This window comes from Taeniopygia guttata, chromosome 7 (assembly GCF_048771995.1).
Source record: "Taeniopygia guttata chromosome 7, bTaeGut7.mat, whole genome shotgun sequence".
NCBI classification, from domain to species: domain Eukaryota; kingdom Metazoa; phylum Chordata; class Aves; order Passeriformes; family Estrildidae; genus Taeniopygia; species Taeniopygia guttata.
The window spans coordinates 21,774,633-21,789,715 of NC_133032.1; the positions used below are offsets into that span (position 1 = coordinate 21,774,633).

The window sequence follows — 15,083 nt, forward strand, 5'->3', positions numbered from 1 at the left end:
TGTATGGCACTGGAAAGCAAACCACAGGAGAAGCTGGCAGTGGTGCTGGGTGCCTACCCCACAGCCCTAAAATGGAGCCTGTCACAGTGACAGGACTGAAGGCACACTTAGAAATTAAACTTCTACTAGCAACTTCAGTAGCACATTTAAAAACAGTAGGTTTTCAAGTTTCCTGCAAATTCTGGCTTACCTTCTTTCCACCTTAAGCCACAAGACACTGGCTTATTTATTTTAAAAACATTTACTACAAATATCACACCAACCCCCACACACCTGTGGCTTTTGAGTAAACTGGTTCTGTAGGATCTAAAAACACTAGGAAAAGCTACTGACAGAACTGATTTGCCTGGCATGTCTTTTCAGTGCTCCACAGAACTGGAGTATAAAGCAGCCACCAATAATGGTCTGAAGAGTATCCAAATGGCTTATTGTGAGCATCAAGATAGCTCATCTATGGGTGCTGAGTGTATTTTTTAAAAAGCAGTATTTGAGTGTTTTGTAGTTTTCAGAAAGAAGCAGAAGAAAAAAATTAACAACCCCTCCAAAAAGCTAATACTGATAGATAAAAAAAGAACAGTCAATCTAAATACCCAAAGGATAAACACCCTAAGCAAAGAAAGGCTGAGAAGAACTATAAAAATGAAACTATTTTAAATAGTTAGGGGACTTTTTCTGTCCTGCTGAAGTATTCCACTGCACATGTGATCAATCAGCATCTACACAAAGAGATGAGTGATCAAGAGGTACATTTTTAAGACAAAGAAACCTTAAAACAAGACATCTTCCACAAGAAAAGTAGTCATTTACTCATCTTTTGTAAATGAGCAATGAGCATAGCTCTGCTCAAGTCATCTCTTCTCTACTTGCAGGGGTTACAAGGGAGTTACTATCTTCCGAATGGCAAAAATGAGACTTCAAAATAGGATGGAGAAGGCATTCCTCCAAGGTCCTACAAGAGGCACAGCAAGACACATGTGAATGTCACAATGGACACTGGACTTTCAACACAGCAGTGTCTGCACAGCTAGAATTTTCTAGACCTAGAGTGACAAAATACATCCTTGGACCAACGTCTCTCATCAGTCTTAAACTGAGAAAGCAGCATGCTCTGGCTACAAGGGCTGCCAAAACAAAATAACAGCTTGAGTGGCTGCCAAAAAGGCATGCACCAGCTGGCACTTCAGTCTAGGACTAGTCACAAAACCCCCACCAAAGCGCAGCTTTTCCTTTCCAGTTGTCTCTTTTACAGATGCAACCCAGGAAAGTGTATGCTGAGTCACATCATAGCCAGATCTGTTAAAATTATAGATTCAGTACATTGCTTCACATCAGTAACTACCGTATTAGCACCCATAATATTTTTATAGGTAATAAAATGGTGCCATATTTGCTAGTTTATAGCTAATAAAGTGGTACAATACTAATTCTTCACATTCTCCCGCTACCTAATTTGGTTAGTTCTATCTCTTGGTAAGGCTGGTGGATGTGGATATTTATTTTCAACTGTAAAACAGTCTATACAAAATTTTTAATTTTTGCAACTAAATCATACTGTCAAAAAGCCTACTGATTACTGGACACACTTCTTTTTTTTCTTTTTTTTTTTTTTCTTTCTGGGACTAGAGGCAGCAGTGGAAGAGGCTCCACAGGATAAGCTGTCAAAGGAAACTACTCTTCAAAAATCAAGCAACAGGGGGGCTTGCTGGTCTCTAGTCCTACCCATGACATGAGACTTCTCTGCACCTCTGGCTCTAAAAGTCTTTCAGTTCCAGAGCAGCTTTACACATCACACGTGGGCCCCTTCTCTGAGGGCTTCTCCCCCCCTCAGTCTAGCTCTTCCTAGAAAGAACAGTTTATGCTAGAATAAGACACTCTAATTTTAAAACTCATACAGGGATGTGTGATACACAAATTCCCTGCTCCCAGACATGATTCCTCCCTTTCTCTTTTTGCTGTATCTCCTTAGCAACACAATACTGCTTGGCACTGATGCCTCTGAAGGAGAAAAAGGGAAGGTAAGTACAATGAGAGGCCATGTATCACTCAGCCATCTTTCCTACCAGCTGTGGATTTTCCACTGTGGGATGTGTTCATTCCAGCTAAGTGCACTCTCTGCTTGCTATCAACAAGGAAACCATGAGCACATGTGCACATATGTAGATAGGAACATGCATCCCAACAGTCTGTCACTAAGCTGCTGTCTCCTAAACACCTATTTATCTAGAATCAGCAAGTGATACTACCCTGTCAAACTCTTCCCCTTGAAGTACTGAGGGCTTGCACCGTGTGAGGAACAACCCTAGCCTGTGTTTCTGAAGAGCAAAATTCCTGGGAAATGCTACCAACGAGCATAACCCTGGCATCTGGAAGGCACTAAGGACTTTCCTAGGGTGCTTTCCACCCCACTTTAGCTGATTCTCCTTTCTCTCCTGCTGCCACAAAGCTACACACCATTTGCAGTACATATGATGTTACTCAAAGCAGTGGTAGTTTGCCAGCTATGACTAACAATGTGATCTGTGGGCTGCATGGTGTTGGGACAGGGCTGGGAGAGCAGAAGAGAATCTCATCTCTTTTGTTATAAAATTTACTTATACACAGCGGACATTAATACTCCTTTGACATTGGTCGGAAGGTGAGAGACACAAACACATCTAAAAACAGTCTTGGAAGGGAACTGCAGCCAGACTGTGTGAACAACATCCCCTTCTGCTATCTGAATCACCCCTTCCATGCTCTGTTTGCCAAGATACAGCCTTCAGCTCTGAACAACAACAGGCATAGGATTTGTGCTACAACAGTGTTGTTAAAACAGCTCCAATCAGCTCCTTAAAACCTAACAAGGCAGCATGTCTGAGAGAGTGGCCACATCTTCTGTCAATAATGGTGAGTGCAATAAAGGGTAGCAGTTCAAATACAGAGAAACTGTTCTCCAGCTGGAACCCTGGCTCAGGAAGGCACATCTTTAAAAGTCTGCTTACATGGCTAAAGGCAGTTTTAGGCTCATGTTTCAGTGCTTGCTTGAGGTGACCTCTGCAGTAGGTGGTAGCAAAGAGGCCTGAGAATGAGAAAAGAATGAAAAACAGTAGTATGGCAGAGGGGGGCAAAAGAACAGGCACTGTCACTCTGAAAGATTGCAACAATTAACTGGGGGAATAAGGATAAATCTGCCTCCTATCACCACACACAGATAGTATGGGCATAGAGTTTAACAGTGCACAATCCTCAGCACTCTGAATTTTATTAATAATGTTATTCCTTCATCTACAGATTCAGTAGAAGAGTTGAAAATGCATTAGATGATTACAGGAATATATCTCTTGACTGCAGTGACTGAGTTTGCTGCCAAAGAGAAAAGCTAGGTAGAAAGGGATAATATGTGGAGGGAGAATAACGAACACTTAACAAAGGGCTGAAAGAGACCAAGGAGTTGAAAATACTGGCTGTATTTCTCTAGATCTCTGCTAAAAATATTGTTTGTGCTGACAGAAACCCTAGGGCATGTATATGTGTGTGTGTGTTTGTGGGGCCACTCGAGGAAAGAAAAGAGAAAGGCAGTGACTTACATTTAAAACAGAGAACATAATTGTTCTCATTCACAGAAGTGCTTAAACAAAAGCAGAACTGCAGAGGTCCCTGCTTGGCTTATCCTGTCCCTCATTCTGAGCAAACAAAAGATGATCCAGGGATAAAACAAAAGATAATCCAAGAGGAAGCCCTCCGTGGGGGAAGGGGGACGGGAAGAGGGGAGACAAGGGCAGAAGAGCACTTAAGGAGATGAAACTCTTGGAAAGGCAGGATGTGAAAATGATCAAATTTCCTTCCCATAAAAGGATGGGGTCCCTTGTTTATATCCCACACATCCTCTCTCCACGCATATTCTCTGTTGGTCTGGTGTACCCACAGGCTTCCTAGAGGCTTTATTTTATTACAAAACGTTTCCTTATCACAGTACAGAACCTTAGTGCTGCATTAAAAAGATGGGTAATTTTCTTAAGCCTCTTTAAAAAAAATATAAATAGGATTAGCTGGATAACATGTTCAGATGCAAGCACGTTATTTGATTACTCAGTAGTGGATCCAGGTTTCACCCAGGGCACTGCCAGTCTTCAGCTGGGGGGGTGAATGGGGGAGAAGTGCTCATTGTTCGATCCTGTCAGTGCTGTCAAGAGTCATTACAGGGGTAATTGCTTTTGCTCCACCCTGATTTCTTATCAGTAGGGACTGGGGATGTGGAGAAGGGTGTTCTTTTGGTTTTGTTTCTAAATTGAAAGAATCCAGCTTTCAAAAACACTCAGCACCAAGCAAGGATGACCAGATTTTTCAGAGAAGCTCAGTATTGACTGAAGCAGCAAAAGCAGCGAGGGCTGTACAAGCGCACCGCGGTGAGAGCTGCTGGGTGCTCAGCTCACACCTCATTTCCAAGCCCCAGGGCACTGCTGTGTGACAGGCTCCTTAGGCACCTCGGCCCTGAGCACCTGCCAGGCTTTCAAGTCTGGGCCCTCACTGAATGAAGGTGCAGAATATTTCCCACTTCAAACAGATGTCAAGAGTGAGATTTAAAATTGTAGGAAAAGATTCACTAATTAGCAGGAATGTGCAGAGATCACTGATCCTACATAATACAATCCCATGAATTTGAATGGTAAAATGTGTCTAAATCACTCTTGGGCTTTTGAGAATGGTGCCCTTTGTTGACTTTCCTTTAGGAGCCCCGGACTCAGTGCTAAGAGGAGACAACGATCATACAGAAATTTAATGCTTTTTTCCCTAGAGGTTTCCTATAGATTTGGGCCACTTGTGGCACAACAGCCACGAACTCCCCATTCCTCCTGCCATACAACAGTGTTTTTGTGAGGCACACCCTGCCCTAATGTGGGTAGCCAGCAGTGTTACTCGGGGCAGTCCTTGAAGCAGAGCAAATAGAGGGTGCTTTGCCTTTGTGATAGCAGGCTTACAGGATCAGAAGACAGAAAGCTCAGGAGATGCTTTGTGAAGATGTCCATCACTGAAATGGTCTAAGGCCCTCTGAATGTATTCTCTGCCTTAAGAACATTTACAAGACTGCCCTATGAACTGAATCCTGTGCCCACAACAGACACCAGCAGGGTTCAGTCAGGCCTACACCTGTTCCCACGTTTTGTTCTGTGCTGTGGGATTAGACTGCTTAGGAAGAATTCCCCATCTGCCAGCCTGCCTGGCCACTAAGCCAGAGAGGACAGGAGCTGAGCAGAGGGTCCCTCCATGGTACAGGGATCCAGGCACTGGGACAGAAGGGGCCCCTCTGCTGGGAGACGGGTCTCTTGTCTCCGGGAGCTGGAGGCTCCCTGCCAGTCACCAAAGTCCACAGGTTTCTTGAACACCATGTTAGGAGCTGCATTACCTGTCACAATGGTTGCATTTAAAGGGCTTTGCACCCGTGTGCTTTCTGTAATGCCTCGTGAGCTCGTCGCTGCGTGCAAAACGCCACTCGCACCCTTCCCACGAGCACTTGTAAGGCTTCTCACCTGCAGAGGGGAGGAGAGAACAGTCAGCGCGGCAGCAGCATTACTGAGCACTCAGCTTAAAAGCCCCATGCCCTCCCACCCTGCCTCTAACCCATTTGAGTCACTTAGCCCTTCTTACAATTCTTGGTCAGCGTGGGATGCAAATAACCTAGGGCTTGTGATGCATTGTACTGAGGACAGTTCCACTCCAGATTTTACCACAGCTGAAATTCTCACACAACCTTATATCTTGTTTCTAACAAAACCAGGCAACTGGCCTTTGAAGAAGCCTTAAGAATGTCCTCAAATGTCTAAGCAGCTGTGTGGCTGAAGCTTGATTTTCAAACAGCTTTTCAGCTCACTCTAACCTTGCCAGATGTATTACTGCAGTACTTGAGTGACTGTACTAACACCTGAAGACTGTACAGGTGTGCACCACTGCTGAGTGACCACCACTACTGCATCACATGCTTCACCCCGATTCTATTTACCCTTTATGTGGCCAGCCTTACATCCGCTCCCCTCAAGCATTCATGCCTGCTGCCTCCAAAGACTGCACCTTTTTGACTTGCTTCTACAATATCTACTCCTGGGACCAAGAAATTACGTGTCAGGTCATCGAGTGTGAGAGGATACAGTTTTACTTCTTTGAATCAGCTGGTCCTTCAGGCTTCTTGCACTATACCTTCATCAGCTGTTATTCTGCCCCAAAATATTAACAGTACCCTTGAAGGCAGTGAAATGGTGTAGTGGTAAGACAAGAGAGATTCTAGTCTGCTGGTCGGAGTTGGACACAATGATTCTTGTGGGTTCCTTCCCAGGATATTCCATGATTCTATGCTCACATCTAACTATCTTCTAATGCACATCAGTCTCTGCAGATCAAAGTCTGCCATGGTGTAACATCTGTGGAGTCATTAACACCTTCTGATGAAGAATCCCAAGTCATGACTCCCTTTTCCTTTTCAGTGCACATGTATTGGTGTGCATTCAAATTTAACATCTCCCTCCCACAACAAATGCTCCAGTGCATCTCCTCCTATAGTAACTCCATGTCATTCTTTACCATGCAGTTAGTTGAGATAAAATTCAGCAAAAGAAATCACTTTCACTACCAAGCTTCTAAGTGGTTTATTACTTATTTGTTCTTAAAATTCCTAAGAAGGTAATCTTAAAAAAAACACCACATGCAACACCAAGGCTACAGTTTGTAAGACCCCTCTAGGCCAGTCACATGAAACAATCATTTGACCACAGCAGACAATGCAGAGACACAGATTGCTGTATTTAGTGTGTCTGTTCAGCAAGTTGAAGAGTGAGATCTGGATATGGGAGATCTATGTATACCATGATGATGTACTGGAGATGCAAAAAGAGCAACAAAAGTGAAAAGGGAAAGAAAATTGCAGCAAAATACATGAAAAAAAAAAAAAAAAGCTGTTCTCTGGTCTGTGAGTTTCTGCAGACTTCTTGTTGCACAGACAGCTCTGCTGCACAGTGGTCATCTGCCCCAGACAGAACAGCAGAATGGGCTGAGACCATAAGTGAAGTTGAGCCATTTTATTGGCCTTTGAGAAGTTTCTTTGGCTCAGTAGTTCAGTTAAAGGATTCACTGGGATGAAGTTGTGAAGAGGGGGCAGCAGCTGGCAAGACTACACCAAAATATCCATTTATCCCACAGTCCCTGAAGAAGGGCCAGCCTGGATGTCCCTGCTGTGAGTCACAGTCCCCCATGGGAAAATGCCCAACAGGACAATGGACTGAGCCAACAATAATACTACCCCACTTAGAATGTGCCCGCTTGGTCATCTCCGCAGACTCACCTCTTGTTCCTTTATTCTTTGGATTTCTTCAGGAAAATAAGAAGTTAGAATCTCCTTAGTGAGAAAGGTGCTGGTGTCTTGTTTCTGGGCTGGTTACTCAGCTGTACCTCAAACACTGTCACCAGTGCTGGCCCCTGGAGCTGCAGTTGCAGCAGTTGCAGCAATCTCCCCCCAGCCCTTTGCACCCTACCTGGCACATAGCATCTGCTCTCCTCAGAAAAAAGGGATTTCCCAGGCCTGATCCTGTGCCTGTGATGGAGCACCAGTTTGTCTGAACAGTTCATGCTTTATTTTAAAAAGTTGTCAGTAAACAAGCCTCGATGATAATGCAGTTCCTTGGTTCTCTGACGCTCTCTAGTGCCTACCTTAGAGTGGAGACAGCCAGGCAGGGAAACTGCCTTGCAGCGCACTTGCCACACACACTGCAAAGCAAATGCAGAAGACAACTGCTCAGCCAAATCTGGCAGGTGCAGCCAGTCTGAAGGATACAGTCATCTACAGAGCAGAAGGGTGAAGAAAAAGCACCCTGGGCTTTCTGTGAAACTATAGAGGCTACTAGGATTGAAGTGGAGTTTGGTTTGTTAAAATTTGTCAAGAGCTTTGAAAACATACAGTGCTACATATAGGTTACAAGAGACAGAAAAGCCAAGCACGGTTACTGGTGAATCCAAAGAATGACATATATCTCTGTTACTTGCTGCAGGGGCTCCTCTCCCAAGTGTTCCAGTTTTGGCCTTGCACAGCCCTGAGCTGAGTTTTGTTTTTCCTTTGTAACCCAAGCCCTGATCAGCAAAATGTCAGACAGTACCTCTCGGTGCTCCAGACTGCACACTGCCGTACCAGCTCCCAGTGCACAAGGTAAATGCAAAGAAGCACAGTGACCTTTAAAGCCATGCCAGACGGCTCCTTGACCCAGAGACCTCAAAGACATTAGATTTCCTGCCCTCCTGCAGCTACTCAAAAACACAAGAGGGAAGGAGAAGAGAGACCTGCCTGTCTCTGCATGTGAAGACTACAAACAAACTGCTCCTTTCATGGCTGCTTTCACCTACCATGAAGATAAAATGGAAGTGTAACTTGCCAAGGTGCACATATGTAGAAAGCATGGGAATGAAAAAGGGGGGAGGGTCCTCCTAACCTCACTACTGGCAATAGCAGGGAGAAAAAATGGGAAGGATCCTTTCCATGTGTTAGGCTGCTCTTCTCTTGTTCAGAGGATTAGTGAGACTAAAAAGATAGATGATGAAATCTTCTGCTGAAGGCAATGGCAAAACTCCTACTCACTACTAAGGGGCCAGGATCTCCCCCTTTTAAAGAAATTAATTATGAGCTGCAAATCCAATTAAAAATAGCCACATCATGGAGTTGTGCCACACTGACTTTTTTCCTAATTTCTCAAATTAAAAACCACATTCAAAACTTGTGCCTGCAAGCCACTCCCAGGAAGAAGGCGCTACTCCTTAAGTCACCTTTATTTAACACAAGGATCTATGCAGTCTTTAAACAAATCCATAAATCCACATTTATACAAATACACTCAATGGAGGAGCCAGTCCTCATCCAAAAGAAGCCAGTATCTAGGAACATGTTAAATACTCAGTTCTTTCAGTTCAGAACTTACTCCACACCATGGGGCTGGCTCAGATTCCACACGCCCATAAACGTACCTGGGAAGCAGTGCAGATATATTCAAGGACTGGATGATGCAATTTTCCTAGATGAGCTGTGTTTAAAAAATGTATCATTTGCTTAGGGAAAATCTGTAAGCAACATAGAAATACTGGCTTTTCAGCTGTTTCTACTTTTTCCCTTGGGAGTCAGAGACACTACCCAGGGATTCCAAGCTCATTGACTTGTGGTTTCCATGGGCAGTGCAGCACAGTGCAGGAGAGCTGCAGTGAGACAGTGGGTGAACAGGACCCAACACCCACACTGTGGGATTGGAAAGGTGTTATTTCTGGCTGGCCACAGCCTTGTCCTGTGGCTGGAGCCAGGCCATAGGTGAAGTGTGCCAGCTGTGCACTCACACAGCAGCTCCTGGGACAGGAAAAAATCCCCACGTCTACACTCTGGCCAGGCCGAACCAAAGACTCATCTCAAAAGAGCTCACTTGATCACCAGGAAACACTCACATCAGACACATCTGAGTTGCCTTGTGAGGATCCTGGAGAAGCAGCCTGCACACACCTATTTGTGCACAGAGCCTTGTCCTGAAACCTCCTGGTCTGGAAGGGCTGTATCACCAAAACAGTCCTACAGAAATGCTATTAGCCCTTCAGATATACTTTAGGGTTTCAGTCCATCATGACTGCACACTTCTGTGAAGAATCATCTCTTCACTGTGGTATGTCCTTTGGTCCATACCTCATTTTAACCTTTTCATGTTCCTAGAGCACATTTTATACCCTGAGAATTGGATGCTTAGCGGAGTAGGCTCTCTGTTCCACTTCTGTTTATGGCACCTCACCCAACCGAACCCTTCTTCTAAAGTACCCCCAAAGCACATTTCAGTACAGTCTGGCCCTCCATCCTCTATTTCATCCAGCCTGGTCCAATCTGGTAACTGGAGGACAGAGACCTTTGAAAATTTATGGGAAACATGCAATAGTGAAGCTAAAATTTTAAGTTGTAACAAAAAATCCATCAGACTTTGGCAGCCCTGAAATCGGGTCACTATTCTTTTTGTGACTAAGATGAATGCAAGACTAAATATTAGGCATCTAGTTGCAAAAATAAACACATGATTGGTACAGCTTTCTCTTGAAAGACAAAAATTTATCATTTGAAAGTATGAAAAGCCAAGCACACAATATCATTTACACTCCTGTGGCAAACACACACTAGGTTTCCAGCAAAACATGATGGAGATGGATATAGCTAGGTTGGTTCTGTAATGACCACCACACCAGCCTTTGGAACTCCTCCCTCCATTTTCCGGCCTCGGGAATTCTTGGTGCGTTTTGTCTCATGCAGTTTTAGATATTGAAAGCCATCACCTGACACTGCCACCTATGGCATCCTTTTTCAAGTTAATAGGGAGGCAAAGGCAAGGCTGGACTGTGACACATCATACTCAGGCAGACTGGAATTGGAGGTGAATTTCTCTACTTTGATGGTGCAGGGGGCCAGGTAAGCAGCTCAGCTGCACACACCTGTACCTTTGCTCTCCAGGCACAAACCAGAAAACATCAGGTTTTTGCTCTAATACATATTTAAACTGTAAACCCTGTACAAACCTTCACAACAAATGTTTCCTCACAAAACACAGCAATGGGGATGTTGTCTATTCTCAAGATACAGAGACCCCCTGTCCTTGCCACTTACATCCCACAGGCACCCTCTAGGTCCCAGACATATTCCTCTTGTCCGAGAAGTAAGGCAGTGTTTGCTAAGACATCTCAGGAAGGCTGTTTCAGCAGAGTGATTAGTAGAAACATTAGGTTACAGGACACAGAGGTACCTACTCAAGATCAGCTGAGGACATGACCATAAAACTCCAGCACACAATGGGCACATTATATTTCTTATAGCTACATTGTTTATTGCCAATCCCAAGGGTTAAAACGTCGTGAGTGCACTCTTCTACAGAAATAATGAGATTTGTAAGAAGAAAACAATAATATTCAGACATCATTAGCCTTTAGCTTTGTAGATAACCTAGGGCCATGGTTTTAAGCCTCTCTTTGCAAGCCTGCAGGCCAGGAACATTTATTTTTAAATACAGAGGAAGAAATTTGCTCTCTATTCCCCAAATTTCAACAGCGGGGACTTTAAGAAGAAAACTCTCCAGATTTAGGGATGTGCACAATAAGATCACAGAGTTCCAGTGTGATGGGGTGAAACCCTGGCTCCATCCAAGTCATTAGACTCAAGTTTCACCCTGTATATTTATGGAATTGAAAGCAAAGATATTATGATTATGCATCCATCCATATATATTTCCTTGCCCCTCCTGGCACTCTCCTGCAGGGCACTTAGTTAAACAATCAAGTAGTTTAAGCTCCCAGTCCTGCAGTGAGCTTCAGAGGAGAATCACAGTCAAAAGCTTTGCTGATATTCTTTGTGCTACAATGTGGTAGTGTCTTGGACTGCTTTAGTCCCTTGACATTCCTTTTGATTCAGCCAAAAATGTTTAAAGAAACTGAGGGGAAACCCCCAAATTCTGCCTATATGCATATTTTGAAGGCTATTCAAAGCAAACATTAGTTGCACTATGCTTTTAGAGTTCCTTAATATTACACAGCTACACAAAGCTAGGATGTGAAAGTGTGTTTAAGAAAACAACAGAAAAAAACAGCATAAGTTGAGAATTTTTATTATATAGTTTCAAAATTTTAGAAGAATTGTCTGAAAGAAACACAAATATTTCCTTCCTTTTAATAATCTGTAATTTTAAAACCATTTAAAATTAAACTAGTTCTAAAAGTCTAAATTTCTAAAAGTATGTATTGAAAGATAGTTTCAGCTACACTTGTTTCAACACTGATGTTTCCAGAGAACTAGACAAACTGTAAAATTACAACCGAAAAAAGGAATTAAATGCAAGATTTCTTGCATGTATTTCTCCTGTAAGGAAGTTCTGAGGATCTGATATGTGTGAAGAATCAAGTAGTGCTTTTTAAGAGTGTTTTAATAACTTTCCTTGCTAACCTAAGAGAATTTTAATGATTTTTCTTGTTCCCCTTCTTGAGAAATCCTTTTGGGACCTATTGTTCCTGGGCTGGTGAGTGGGACCATGCTGTTGCAGGAGCAGCAGTGTCACTGCTGGATGAACCCAGGCATCCTTCAGAGGCCAGTGTCTATGGGGATGCTGCTGCTGCAGACACAAGTCCCTCAGAAGTGCCAGAAGCTGGTGTGGTTTTGGGGGAGAAGCAGCCCCCACAGCACCTCGCAGAGAAATGCCAGGCAGGCACTCCAAGCTGCTCTGCAGTTTATGATGAAAGTCTGCCTCAGCACAATGAGACGCCTTATGTGGAACTTCACATTACCAATATTTTATATTTATGTAGCACTCTTCATCTCCAAGGGTCCCTGAGAGCTTTACAAGCTACATACATGGCATACCAATGAAGCCAAGCCATAATTCTTCTAATTAGCTGAACATCAGCACACAGCACATGGCACAACAGAAAATGTTACTGGTCACTCCTCTCTCCCGATGTAAAGTGCTATATGAGATTTAATAGAAACATATCTCAGAAGGACATTTGGGTTTAAGGACCACTGAAAAATGAAATCTAACAAGACAGATCTCCTTAACACCAGTGCCTGTCTTCCCTCATTACATATACACACTTTGTCAAATATGAGACCCAGAAGAGGAGCTGCCCCAGACCCGCTCCCCACTTTCACACCAGATTCAGCACGTTACCATCACATGGCTCCGGCAGCTGTTCTGCTGGTGAGGTTACAAAAAAGCTGGTGAGCAGCTGCAGTCCAGAGCACAACAACATCAGCCTCTTTTTAAGATTCAGAAGTTCATTTCTTTAGCAAAAAGGAAGAGCAGGCTATTTAATACACACATCCTCTGGAGATCAATGCTAATATCTAAGCGTATGTGCATGCAACCCATCAACCAGTAAAACTAATTACAAAAATCAATTTCAGATACTTTTCTGAGCCTTTCATTCCTCAATATACTCCTAATTGATTTTTGTTGGAGAATAGAAAGCCTAATTAATATTTTTATTATTTAAAAGGAATGCAAAGGAGGGGGCAATGGTGAGTGCTTAACTGGTCCGCCAATGTTTTCTACACAAAAAAAAGAGAAGAAAAAATTAAAATTGGCATTTTATTCAGTTTTGCCACCTGCTGGAAAAATGGAAAAGCCTTTGAAAGGGTGACAAAGCACAAGAGAAAAGCTGGCAGAAGACAGTATGGGGCAGAAGAGGAATGTGACAGAATTGTGAAATACACAATGTGAGAAGGTTGTACCTATTTTTAGAAGGGCAGGGATGATCAAGTGTAAAAGCAGTACATTTCCATGAATGATGTACAGCTCCTTTCATCCAAAAAGGTCAGAAGTGCCCTTATAGAGAGGTGACTCTGATCATATTTATATTAGAGATGGGGGGAAGGAGGTTAAGAAGGAGACCCAATGTCCAATCAGTCTTTCTACAAACTTCAAAGCTCCGGATTAGTTCCTAAGGGCCTTGCCAAGGCTTGTCTACCAAGCCAGCAGCAGTTTCAGCATGTAGCCATTCAAGATACAAAAAGAAACCAATTTTTGCAGCATTATGTCTTATGCCACACAAGCACCTAACACACATCCACAAAGCCCACTTGCCTAGCTGAAAAGCAGAGAAAAGCAAAGCATGTAGCAACATTCAAAGAAATGGAAATGTTCCATTTTCTACTCAAGAGGCTGCATTTAACAAGCGCACACTGCCCTCCATACTGAGCCCTGAAGGAGGGGAGGAACGCCTGGCTTTATCTCTTTGGGTCTGTGCAGGACTCCCATTGAGAGTGATAAAGCCTTTGCAATGTGCTCCCCTTTCAAACATCTCTCCACAGCTCCTCTTTGAAGGAAGCTCCTCGATGGTGGGGAGCAGGGCTGGGGGACAGCTGCTGGTGCCAGCCTGAGCACACAAACCCAGCTTCTGCCCCATTAATTGCCAGCACATCCTCCCCTGGGCTGGGCCCTGGGGACAGCAGCAGAGCGGTAGGGACAGGTGAGCACCCGGCAGCAACACCACAGCAAAACTACCCAATTAAGCCTCCAGAATAAGTGAGGGGGGGGGGGGGATTTAAAAAAATTAAAAAGAAGAAAAGGAAAAGGAAAAGGAAAAGGAAAAGGAAAAGGAAAAGGAAAAGGAAAAGGAAAAGGAAAAGGAAAAGGAAAAGGAAAAGGAAAAGGAAAAGGAAAAGGAAAAGGAAAAGGAAAAGGAAAAGGAAAAGGAAAAGGAAAAGGAAAAGGAAAAGGAAAAGGAAAAGGAATGGAGTTGCTTGGCAACGGGCGGGCAGAAGCGGCTGTGCAGCAGGTCGGTCGGGCTGGTACCCAGGCGGCGGCGGGGCTGGCCCATTAGCGCCCCACATCTCCTGCATTTCCTGCCGGGGTCTCCTAGTAACAGCCTGCGCACGCCGGGCTGTTGCGCTTCCCCTCCTCTCCTCCTGTTTCTCTCCATCACGCGAAGCATCGCTGTTTGCCCTAATTACACATTCTCTGCTGCTTCAAGCTGCCATTACTTCGGTCCCCAGAGGAGCAGCAAGAAATTTTAAAAAATGTCCTCTAATAAGGGCTTCTAGTTTCAGATTCTGTGGAGCTCTGCAAGCTCAAAGGTGCAAAGCAAGGTAGCAACGGCAGAAGGAACAGATGAAAAAGGAAAAAAAATCAGCAGTTCACTGGATCAGATTTTTCCAGCACTCTGAAACATGTTCTCTTCCCTTTGTTTTTTGTAAGGTATCTTAGAGGGTGGACAATGAGATAGCCTTTAAGGGACATGGTGCATATTTGCATAATCCAGAGCAGCGTATCAAAGATTTATTCCTTGGAAACCTATGGTTTAGGTCAAGAGAAATTCCAGACTATAGATAAAGGCAAATAGGCCAGGAAAAATATGAGATGCATGTATCATGGACCATGTTGATAAATGACAAAAAAATCTAAGAGGCACAGACTCCCCTTTTCCAGATGCTAACATTTTTTATGGTTTTGCTCCATATTTTTGCTAATGAATGTGAGGTTTGCTTATTCAAACTATTGCAGTGCTGATGTTTTTCAGTATTTACCATCTTCACTGTTTAGTCACTAAAAAATCAGAGAAAAGATGACCAA

The 15,083-nt window shown here is 43.7% G+C and overlaps 1 protein-coding gene across 1 annotated transcript in view; it reads right to left on the minus strand.

Moving 5' to 3' along the window:
• Nucleotides 1-15,083, minus strand: part of KLF7 (KLF transcription factor 7) — a 66,159-nt gene that overhangs the window by 9,469 nt on the left and 41,607 nt on the right. The window contains exon 3 of the mRNA XM_002188070.6: nucleotides 5,384-5,507. Coding sequence (XP_002188106.4) covers nucleotides 5,384-5,507 — 124 coding nt within the window. The remainder of the gene's footprint in view (nucleotides 1-5,383; nucleotides 5,508-15,083) is intronic.